General features: G+C 46.5%; 1 protein-coding gene across 1 annotated transcript; it reads left to right on the forward strand.

Annotated features, from left to right (window-relative positions):
• The first annotated feature begins 269 nt into the window (after positions 1 to 269).
• Positions 270 to 11,130, forward strand: KLHL38 (kelch like family member 38). Its single transcript, XM_020879035.2, has 4 exons — positions 270 to 346; positions 817 to 2,402; positions 8,554 to 8,659; positions 9,805 to 11,130. Exons 2-4 carry the CDS (start codon positions 1,056 to 1,058, stop codon positions 10,092 to 10,094), a joined length of 1,743 nt encoding a protein of 580 aa, XP_020734694.2. The 5' UTR covers positions 270 to 346; positions 817 to 1,055; the 3' UTR covers positions 10,095 to 11,130.
• The last annotated feature ends 538 nt before the right edge of the window (positions 11,131 to 11,668 follow it).

The raw sequence follows: 11,668 nt of genomic DNA on the forward strand, positions 1-11,668 counted from the left end.
CTGCCAAGGAAACAAGGCATGTGGGCATGCGCCGGCCCCACAGGCCCTCGGGTTGCTGCAAAAGGCAAATGGAAAGTCACATGTCATAACAGTGGAAAGTACATACGCAACTATTCTTAGCCCTGGAATGTATACACGGTCTCTCTGCCCAGCAGTTCTTTCACAAAGCTCTAGAACACTGTGAAAGTGCCTTCAGCATAAACAAATCCAGAATTCTCCCAGGACAAGTTATTTGCCAGCTTAAGGAAAGGCTTGGGTTTATGGTTTCAGTTGGAGCCAGAGGTGGAAAGTCTCCGGAGGGACCAGCCGCGGCAGGTATCGGTGGTTGTCACTGCAGGAAAACGAGGTAAAGAGCTCTAATGTTTAATTCTTCTGCAGGTGGATGGGTGGCCAGATGTCATCCAATAAACCCTGCCCAGGGTATCGTCTGGTCTCTGCTTTCTATTTATCTCATTTTAAAAACAAAACCCACAAGACTCCATGAGGTCATGTTTAAAAATAAAAACAAAACATCGCAAAGGTCCATTTCCATCCCTCATTTCTGTCCCGATACCAGAGGCCACGCCCCCAGCATGACATCCGTGGGGAATGACTAACACCCAGAAAGATGTTTGGATGAGTGTACTAAGTAAGAGATATGCTAAGAATCCGGAGAAAGGTTCGTAGACTTCTGCTTCAAATGCACAAACTGTCACCTTTGCTTTGAGCTAACATTTCAGCCCCTGTGACCACTTGCCACCTTCGACTCTCCCAACTTACCCAACCACCTTCTCTCTCTCTTTTAAATTTTTTTTTCTTTACTTTTTTTTTTTTCAGATTGTCTGCAGATGGTAGTTCTCTGTTACCTTTGAGAATAATCATAACCAAGTAGAGAGATTTTCGCTATGAGACCTATGCATTAGGTGGTCCCATTTTCCAGTCTTCACCAAGCAGTATTCTTGGCGGTATCCACAAACATCTCAGTGAATGGACAGACGTGCTCTAAGTCTCGGAGCCTCCACAGCTTAACCCTCCAGGACGACCTCCCTCTTGGGACTTCTCCCCATCTTTGCAGGATGGACGAGGAGTCATCAGAGGGGCTCCTCTTCAAAGACCATGACTTCTCCTCTGACTTGCTGAGGCAGCTCAATGACTTGAGGCAAAAACGGATCCTGACGGACGTGAGCATCTGCTCCGGGGCCTGGGAGGTCCCCTGCCACCGCAACGTGCTGGCCTCCAGCAGCCCCTACTTCAGGGCCATGTTCTGCAGCAACTTCCGGGAGAGCCGAGAGGCCAAGGTCCAGCTGAAAGGCGTTGACGCCTCGACTCTGGAGCGAATCGTCCTGTATGTGTACACGGGCGAGGCGCACATCACTGTGGAAAGCGTCCTGCCCCTGATGGAGGCCGCATCCATGCTACAGTACCCCAAGCTGCTCGAGGCCTGCTCCTCCTTCCTGCAGAGCCAGCTGACCCCCAGCAACTGCCTGGGCATGACCAGACTCTCTGAAGTCTTCAGCTGTGAGACCCTCCGGAAGAAAGCCAGGGAGGTGGCCCTGACGTATTTCCCAGAGGTGGCCGCGTCGGCTGACCTGAAGGAGCTCTGTGCCTTGGAACTGAGAGACTACCTGGGGGACGATGGGCTGTGCGGGGAGGAGGAGAAGGTATTCGAGGCCCTCATGGTTTGGATCAAGCATGACCTCCAGACCCGGAAGCGATACATGCAGGAACTGTTCAAGCAGGTCAGGCTGCAGTACGTCCACCCGGCCTTCTTCCACCACTTCATCGCCAACGACGCCCTCCTCCAGTCCTCGCCCCCCTGCCAGACCATCCTGGAGACCGCCAAGAGGCAGGTGTTTTCTCTGTACGGTACCACCAGTTCCGCGGGCCTCCAACCTCTGTGGCATGTCCCGCCAAGAAACTCTTACCAAGACTTCCTCATCCTCCTGGGTGGAAGGAAGGACAACCAGCAGACCACCAGGGACGTCCTGTTGTACGACGGACAGACCGGCCGGTGGCAGAGCCTTGCCAAACTCCCGGCCCGCCTGTATAAGGCCTCGGCTGTCTCCTTGCACCGCAGCGTCTACATGCTGGGGGGCATGGCTGTGGGGAAGAGCGTGCCCACTGCCAAGGTCTACATCTTCTCCCTGAAGCTCAACCAGTGGAGGCCAGGGCAGCCCATGCTGGTGGCCCGCTACTCCCACAGAAGCACTGCCCACAAGAACTTCATCTTCTCCATCGGGGGGATTGGCGAGGGGCACGAGGTCATGGACTCCATGGAGAGATACGACAGTGTTGGCAATGTCTGGGAGATGATGGCCAGCATGCCAGTGGGGGTTCTCCACCCTGCAGTCGCTGTCAAAGACCAGAGACTCTACCTTTTCGGAGGAGAGGACGTCATGCAGAACCCTGTGCGCCTTATCCAGGTAAACAGTACTTCCCACATACATGCACACACACACACACGTATGCATGCATGTATCCAGGTAAATGGTCCTTCCCACTATACCTGTGCACGCATACACACATATACATATATGCAGGTAAATGGTCCTTCCCACCATGCCTACACACAGCTACACACATGTGTGCACGCATGCACACACATATATGTACAAACACATATGTGGCACACATACTAATACACACGTGTGTTCACTGCATGCACACATACATGTACGTGTGTGATGCACCTGCATGTGCATACATACATGCACACAAACACATGTGTATATACACAAATACACGAATACACATATACACATACATATGCACATACATACATATAATACATGCTTGTTAGTTGCAGGGAAAGGAAAAAGGAGGAAGGGAGGAAGAAAGAAAGTTTAATTTCAGCAAGATTTTACGCGTTTATGAATTCTCTTGTGTAAGACTAATACATACAAAGGTACATCAGATACATCTAAAAGATCTACTAGAACACATCGAATGCCAGAGAGTGAAGTCCTACAGGGCTTCCCAGGTGGCTTAGTGATAAAGAATCTGCCTGCCAAGAAAGAGACATGCGTTCAATCCTGGATCAGAAAGATCCCCTGGAGTAGGAAATGGCAACCCACTCTAGTATTTTTGCCTGGAGAATTCCAAGGACAGAGAAGCCTGGTGGGCTACAGTCCATGGCGTCAAAGAGTTGGACACGATTGAGTGACTGAACAACAACAGAATAGAAATATTGCAGATGCTTGTAACCCAAATCAGTAAGGCCTTAAAAGAAGATTCTCAAGCTCTGGTCCATAGTCTATTACCAAAAGCCCAGGAGCCAGACCTCAGATCTACTGAATCAAAATCTGAATCTCCAAGTGTGGGATCCTGACATTCACTGTTATTAAAGTTTATAGGAGATTCTAAGGCACAGGCCAGGTTGTGAAACCCCTGCCTTAAATGATAGGTAGATGCCAATTTCACTTACAAGCTCCCTGAGAAGTGTTATTAATAAAAATCAAAATGTCAGAATATTGGGTGTTTTCCAACTTTATGCACATTCTAATCTCTGTAGTTCACCTTTAATAAAAGGCTTCTATTTTATTTTTTTACTTTTCGGTCACACATGTGGCATGTGGGATCTTGGTTTCCCGACTGGGAATCGAACCCAAGCCCCCTGCATTGGAAGCACAGAGTCCCAACCACTGAACCACCAGCGAAGTCCCTCTCCTAAAGATAATCAAGGAGGCCCCTGAGATCTGCTCTGTTCATTTAGAGGAGTTACACTGGGCACCCTGGGGACATGGGCATGAGCTGTGTAAATCCCACTTACTATCCAGGAGCTTAGGAGAGAACTGCGATTCAGATGCTGAATAGAGGGGGTGCTCTAAGGGACCCCCTAAAGCAGTCTGGGGGGAATCTAGGAGGCTGTGAGGATTCAGAGGCCTTTGGCGAGAACTCTGTGAGGTTGGTTTAAGTGGACTTTAGCAGAGATGCAAGAGAAGAGAGAAGGAGGTGAGGATGGAGGGTATGAGAGGAAGAGGACACATGGTGGACACAGGACTCTGACGTGGACCGAGATGGGCAGGCAGCTTCTCTGAGCAGATGAGTCTGCTGTCTGGAGCAGGAGTCGGACTCTTCTACTGAGGGAGGGGTGGTGTTCCTGGGTAAGGGGACAGCTGGTAGAAGACCCGAAAGCAGAAAGGGGATGCAGCCCATCCCCTGGAGGAACCAAAAGCTTGACAAGATGGTTGTAACACAGAGGAAGGGGCAGAAAGGTTGTGCACCAAGGCGGAGCTGGGGATGGTCAGTCCCCCTGTAATCTCCATCAGCCCCTTCCCAGGTCATAGTGAGCAGCTCCCTCTACCCAGATTGCTGCCCCTGAGCCCTTCCTACAGAAATTCTTGAACATTCTTGAGGGGATGAGTGTTTGTGTTAATGAGGCTGGCCTGGCTTTCCAGGCCTCATCAAGGAATTGGGGTTCAATCCTGAGAGCAGCAGGGCAGATGAAGTAGTCGAATTCACATTTTTAGAATTTTCTTTGGATGCTTCATGAAGAGGGAACTGGAGGAGGCCCGAATAGGCGAAGGCAGATCTTTCTAGAGGCCCAGGCAAGGGATGATGGCAACTTGGGCTAAGTTGGTGCCAGTGACGACAGAGAAAAGTGATCATTTCTATTCAATCTTTTCCTTGTTTTTCTCTTCCTGTCACTTCTCCAGCCCATGTTTCCCATTCCTCCCTGACCATCTAGGCAGATTCTAAGCCTGTTCCGGATTTCACTCGTGTACTTGAGCCAAGACAGACACATTCTGCACCCCTCCAAACTCTGGCCACACCACTCAGATTTATAATAAAGTGCTTCTATGAAAAGCTAGAGCCCCTCCTGTTTAAAAAAAAAAACAAAACTATTTTTCAAAATAAAGCCAACAAATATGTTGATAATTTTCACATTACAAAATTTTTATCAATTATGAAGAATAAATACAAAACTCAAAAGATTTTATAAGCTAACTCAACCAGAAATGCACAAGACAATCAAACAAGAATCTTAAAAAACCAAAAACCAAAACCTAAAACACTAACATGTGAGTGATCCTTTTACCCTGCAGTCCAGAGAAGGGGAAAATGGAAAAAGTATCAGTTTGGAAGCTCTTCTTATCTACTTAGCATTTAGCTTTGTCATGGAAATTGTACTCATTCAGATATATAGCTCAGTAAGAATGCTTGGGTTACTTGATGGGGAAGGTTGGGTTTTCAGATACAGGGACAAAGATTTCTTCATCAGATGGTTTACCTGCACGCAAGCCTCTTTTTAAAAGACTAAACTGCCGTGGGGGGGTGGGGTTACTGTGCAAATTGTGTTTCTACCTGGCCTTCTTTCTGTTTCTATTTCTGGAGGGCATTAAGCAAACCCTCTGCCGTAACAAAGTATCACTTCCTCCAGGGTCACAAACCATCCTTTGTCCTTGCTTCAGCCTCTCTGAGGGTATCATGAGAATTGTGAGCAACTTTTGAAACCATCCTCAAAACTGATAAAGAAGAGCAAGCCAGGAGGCAGTAAAATGCAATCAGTGTTTGCTTTCCTCCAAGGATCTCATTTTTCAGAGTGTCACCTGCATATTTGCAGATGGTTTAAAACACAAGGCTTGCCAGCCATTGTGGTTGCCCCTGTCTCTAGCTGTGGCCTCCTCTATGGTTCAACAACTTTGAGAACCGACAGAGACTTCAAGAGAGCTTCAGTCTCGAAAGCCTCCATCAAGCAAAGCCACACAGGAGAAAAAGGAACCGTCCTGCACTGTTGGTGGGAATGTAAATTGTTGCAGCAGTAAGGCGGTGGTGGAGGTGGTGGTTTCATTGCCAAGTCATGTCCAACTCTTGCGACCCTTTGGACTGTAGCCTGCCAGGCTTTTCTGTCCATCAGATTTCTTAGGCAAGAATGGGTTGCCATTTCCTTCTCCATGGGATCTTCCTGACCCAGAGATCAAACACATATCTCCTGCACTGCAGGCAGATTCTTTACCGATGCACCAGGAAGGATTCCCATGGAGAACGGTATGGAAGTTCCTTAAAAAACAGAAATAGTGTTATCATACGATCCTGCAATCCCACTCGTGGACATATAATATATCTGGAGAAAACCATTATTAAAAAAGATACATGAAAAAAAAAAGATACATGGCTCCAATATTCATTGCAGCACTATTTATAATAGTCAAGACATGGAAGCAACCTAAATGTTCATCAACAAATGAATAAACCTGTGGTACATATATACGATGGAATATTACTCAGCCATAAAAAAGAATGAAATAATGCCATTTGTGTAACATGGATGGAGCTAGAGAATATCATACTAAGTGAAGTAAGTCAGACAGAGAAAGACAAACATCATATAATATCACTTATATGGGCAATCTTTAAAAAAAAGACAGAGAGAGATACAAATGAACATATTTACAACACAAAAACATAGAAAACAAACTTACAGTTACCAAAGTAGAAAGCTGGGGTATAGAAAGCTGAGAAAGCAGGCGAATAAATTAGGAGACTGGGATTAACATACCACACTACTACATATAAAATAGACAACCGACAATACCTGAAACTCACACAGTATTGTAAATCAACTATACTTCAATTTTTAAAAACTTACAAAAGGGACTTCCCTGGTGGTCCAGTGACTCTGAGCTTCCATTGCAGGGGGCATGGGTTCGAACCATGGCTGAGGAACTGAGATCCAGTATGCTTTGCATGGTGTGGCCAGAAATATAGTTACCAAATATCTTTAAACACTACAGATTTCTTTACCAGCTGAGCTACCAGGGAAGCTCAACCAAGCACCAAATATCTTTAAACACTACTAATGCTGTAATAAATGCAAATTAGAGTAGTACACGATTTTTTAAAATCTTTTAAAAAGAAAAGAAAAGCCATACCTCCATGGCCCCAAGCAGAGCCACGAGTGTGGCGAATAAAAGGATGGACTCCGGGATCTTCCACTCAGTGTAGCTGTGTGATCTTGGACATGTTACTTAACCTCTCTCAGCCTCAATGGTCTAATATGAAAAATGGAGGAAAGTAGTGGTATCCACGTCATAGGATGGTTGTGAAGATCAAATTTGGTAAAATGATAAAATATAAGGGCTTTAATATTAAAAAGCAGAGACATTACTTTGCCAACAAAGGTCCGTCTAGTCAAGGCTATGATTTTTCCAGTGGTCATTTATGGAAGTGAGAGTTGGACTATAAAGAAAGCTGAGTGCCAAAGAATTGATGCTTTTGAACTGTGGTGTTGGAGAAGACTCTTGAGAGTCCCTTGGACTGCAGGAGATTAAACCAGTCCATCCTAAAGGAAATCAGTCATGAATATTCATTGGAAGGACTGATGTTGAAGCTGAAACTCCAATATTTTGGCCACCTGATGCAAATAACAGATTCATTTGAAAAGACCCTGATGCTAGGAAAGACTGAAGGTGGGAGGAGAACGGGACGACAGAGGATGAGATGGTTGGATGGCATCGCTGACTCGATGGATATGAGTTTGAGTAAATTCTAGGAGTTGCTGATGGACAGGGAAGCCTGGTGTGCTGCAGTCCATGGGGCCCCAAAGAGTCAGACAAGACTGAGTGACTGAACTGAACATGGTGACAATTATATTTCACATAGAAAGAATTTTCGGTGAAGAATATTGGAAAGTTTTTGTTCCTGCTTTTCTTACGTGAAGTCCATCTCATATCTCTCATGAACTAATTTACATTTGATATTTAAACTTTAAACTGAGGGGTTTAATAGGAGCACATGTCTGGGAAGGCTTCCCAGTGGCTCAGCAGTAAAGAGTCCACCTGTGATGCAGGAGTCCGAGGAGACGCGGGTTTGATCCCTGGGTCAGGAAGATCCCCTGGAGGAAGAAATGGCAGCACATTCCAGGATTCTTGCCTGGATAATGCCATGGACAGAGGAGCCTGGCGGGCTACAGTCCCCGGGGTCGCAGAGTCGGACCCGACTGAAGCGACTGAGTACGCACACACACGTCTGAGAATCATGATTTGCTGCTCTGTTTCAGACCAAGGCCAAGATATCCTGCCCCATCTCTTTACTCTTTCTTCCTTTTCTCATGCTTCCTTTTTTTTTTTTTTCCTACAATTCTAATGACTTTCAGGCATGACTTGTTCAAAAGCGTTCCTCATTTAGACCCAAATTTATTCTTGGCCCTAAGACCCTCTCAGATACACTGGAACATGTTGAAATCTAAACACGAGCCAGAAATAAAAATGATTCAAAGATCATTGGTTTTATGCAAGTCCAAGCTGCTCCATTTCTCATTGAAAAGAAAGAAATGTTCCAAGAAGGTGAGCAAACACATACTATCAACTCAAACGCATGACTCTCGTCCCAGTCCACAGAAGCTCAGCCACTGAGCTCACAGGCCACACAAAGACCAATTTCTGGTAAGTTTCTTCTTCCTGTTATATAATTATATTTTGTTTATTGATAGTAAGATACCTATATTTTCAGAACCGGAGAAAAAAGGCAAAGAAAGAGAAATCACTGCTCTTCTACCCTCTTAACTACTACTTCTACTTCTTAAAAACATATATCACTTTAAAATGCAGCGCCGTGATTTTATTTCTCCCTCAGGTTTATCACATTTCCAGAAACACATGGTTCAAAATGGAGACGAGAATGATCAAGAATGTGTGTGCCCCTGCCGTGGTGCTTGGGGAGCGGATCGTCATCGTGGGAGGTAAGTTTGAACGGAGGATCATGAGGCCGGACACAAACCTGGCATTTTTCATGGAAAAAGGGTCACTGATAGACAGGTGTTGTCCTATAAGACGGCCTTTTTAAAGGCACATAACTGAACCACTTTGCTGTCCACCTGAATGTGACACAACACTGTAAGTCAGCTATACCCCCGAATATAAAATAAAAGCTAAAATAAAAAAATAAGGTAATAAAATAAAAGCACATCTACCCAGCTAGGGGAGGGTGGACGACTTAACAAAGCTATGTTCTCATCCTGAAGTCTCTCCCTGTCTTTATCTGTAAAAAAGGAATGAAATAATGTAATACCTACTTCACAGAGTTGTGACCTTAAAATGTGCTCACCTATCTAAACCACTTAGCACCATCCCAGACCCAGGGCAAAAACTCAAAAAATAACTTGCTATTGTAAATAAGACTAGCTGCTAAGGGGTAATTTCTCTGCGATTGCAGGATGCTACAGTTAAGAGGGCTGGTTTGGGGGGTGGGGGGTGGGCAGATAGATCTGGGTTCAAACCCTGACTCTGCTACTAACTGGCTGTATGCTCTTAGACAAGTTTTTAATCTCTGTGCTTGTGTTTGCTGATCTGTAAAATGGGGGTCCTAAAAGTACCCACTAGATAAGGCTGCTGTGGGGACTCATTTCTGAGTTCCCAAAGCTCCTTCTTGGAATAGTTAAGGCTCTTGAATGAGCATATGTGAAAGATGAAAAAGCCAATGAAGCTGAGAGGCCACTGGAATCTCTGTTCTCAATTTAAGAATGACATGTGTGCTGCCTTCACTTTGAGTTAAGATGTGAGACTTGGGACTTTCCTGGCACTCCAGTGGTTAAGACCCCACACTTCCACTGCAGAGGGCACAAGCTCAGTCCCTGGTTGGGGAACTAAGATCTCACATTCCACGCAGCATGACCAAAAATAAAATTAAAAAAAAAAAAAAAAGACACAGAGACTCAAGTCAGATAGATCCAGGTCCAGACCCCAGCTTAATGAAACATTCCATGCTTTAGTTCAAAGTACAGCCTCAGGGTTAGAAAATGGCAGAGGGCAGACAGGTCCCCGGACCGCCCACCTCCAGTCCCAAATAAGCATCGCTGACCTTCTCGACATGCCACTTGGTTTTCAGGTTACACGAGGAGGATCCTTGCTTATGACCCTCAGTCCAACAAATTTGTCAAATGCGCGGACATGAAAGACCGGAGGATGCACCATGGGGCCACGGTGATGGGGAACAAGCTCTACGTGACGGGCGGGCGGCGGCTGACCACGGACTGCAGCATCGAGGACTCGGCCTCCTTCGACTGCTACGACCCCCAGACGGATGCCTGGACGTCCCAGGGGCAGCTGCCTCACAAGCTCTTTGACCACGCCTGCCTCACCCTGCAGTGCATCCCCCACCACTCCACCGTCCCCTGAGGTCCTCGAGAAACTGAGAAGTCATCTGTCCTGGTCAACATGCTCTGGCTGCAAGAGACAGAGTCCAACTCCAAAAAGCTTAACCCGAGCAGGGTGCCGGGGGAGCTAACGGGATGGAAAGTTCCAGAGCCTGGAGGCCTGGGACCAAGCATGCTGCTGACAGAACTCTGTTTCTCTGTCTCTTGCTCGATCTCTGTCTCTCTGTCTTTCCTCTCTTTCTCTCTCTCTCTGCCTCCCTCCTTCTCTACCTCATCTGTAAGCTTCTTTATCCACACCGTGTGGGAACAATGGCAACTGATCAATCCAGACCCACACTGACTAGCTTCAGAAAAGAACTTTACCATTATCCATATAATAACTGCTCCCCAGAACGATGCGGATTGGCCCTTTTTGAATTCCAAGCCTCCCTCTTGAGCCAATCACCACTTCCAGTGACTGTGCTACTACAGTTGGCTTGTCCTGGATTGTGTCTCCACAGGCCAAGGTGGGGTTAACAGTCACTGCTGACAACCTATCTAAACTAAACATAATGGATAGAAGTAGTTTCCCAGTGCAAGAAATAAATGCTAAGCTCACAAAACCACATCTTTCCAGAACATCCTGGAAATTCAGAATGGGAGGGCAAAGACACCCAGCAGGGTCCCTGGAAGCCCTTCTTCCAGGGGGCATGTGGAGCAACGGGCCTTGACTGTATTTCTCTGTGGGCTTCCCAGGTGGTTCAGAGGTAAAGCATCTACCTGCCAATGCAGGACATGTGGGTTCGATCCCTGGGTAGGGAAGATCCCCTGGAGGAGGAGATGGCAACCCACTCCAGTATTCTTGCCTGGAGAATCCCATGGACAGAGGAGCCTGGCGTGCTATAGTCCATGGGGTCACAAAGAGTCAGACACAACTGAAGTGACTAAGCACATCCACACACTATTTCTCTGCATTCTAGGATGTAGGGCATTGGAATGCCAGAAGAGTATGTGAAATTCAGTATCTAGTATTTGCAAAATTATCTGCACCACCACAAAAAAATAAAAAATAAAGTGTGTTTCTGCTGCCAAGTGACGTTTTTCTCCAGCCTCTGGGGAGCTATAAACCTGCAGAATTTATCAAGATTTTCAGTTTGGTAAATGTTATAAGAATTGCTGTCCTAAAGAAAGCCAACAAATTCCTTCAGAGTTTACCGCAATCGTGGCCAATTCCAATGCCAAGGCTGGCCATGTCCCTATGGCCCTGTTTCTCTCAAAGTGTCTCCATGCTGGCTCAGTCCCACACGTGGAAATTAGCTGAAGCTGCTGGCACATTACAATCACCTGGGAAGAAGTCTGAAAATAGGGCCGAGCCTCACTGAGGATGCACAGATGTGGATTCTCAGAGGCAGGGTCAGAGCTCTGGGGGTTTTTTTTGGTTGTTGTTTCTTTCAGCCACACCACGCAGCTTGCAGGATCTTAGTTCCCCAACCAGAGACTGAACCCTTGCCTGCCTCGGCAGTAAAAGTGCGGCGTCCTAACCGCTGGACCACCAGGGAAGTCCCCAGAGCTCTGTACTTTTGAAGAGCGTCCCAGATGACTAACGCGCGTGCACTC

Source organism: Odocoileus virginianus, chromosome 15 (genome assembly GCF_023699985.2).
Source record: "Odocoileus virginianus isolate 20LAN1187 ecotype Illinois chromosome 15, Ovbor_1.2, whole genome shotgun sequence".
NCBI classification, from domain to species: Eukaryota; Metazoa; Chordata; class Mammalia; order Artiodactyla; family Cervidae; genus Odocoileus; species Odocoileus virginianus.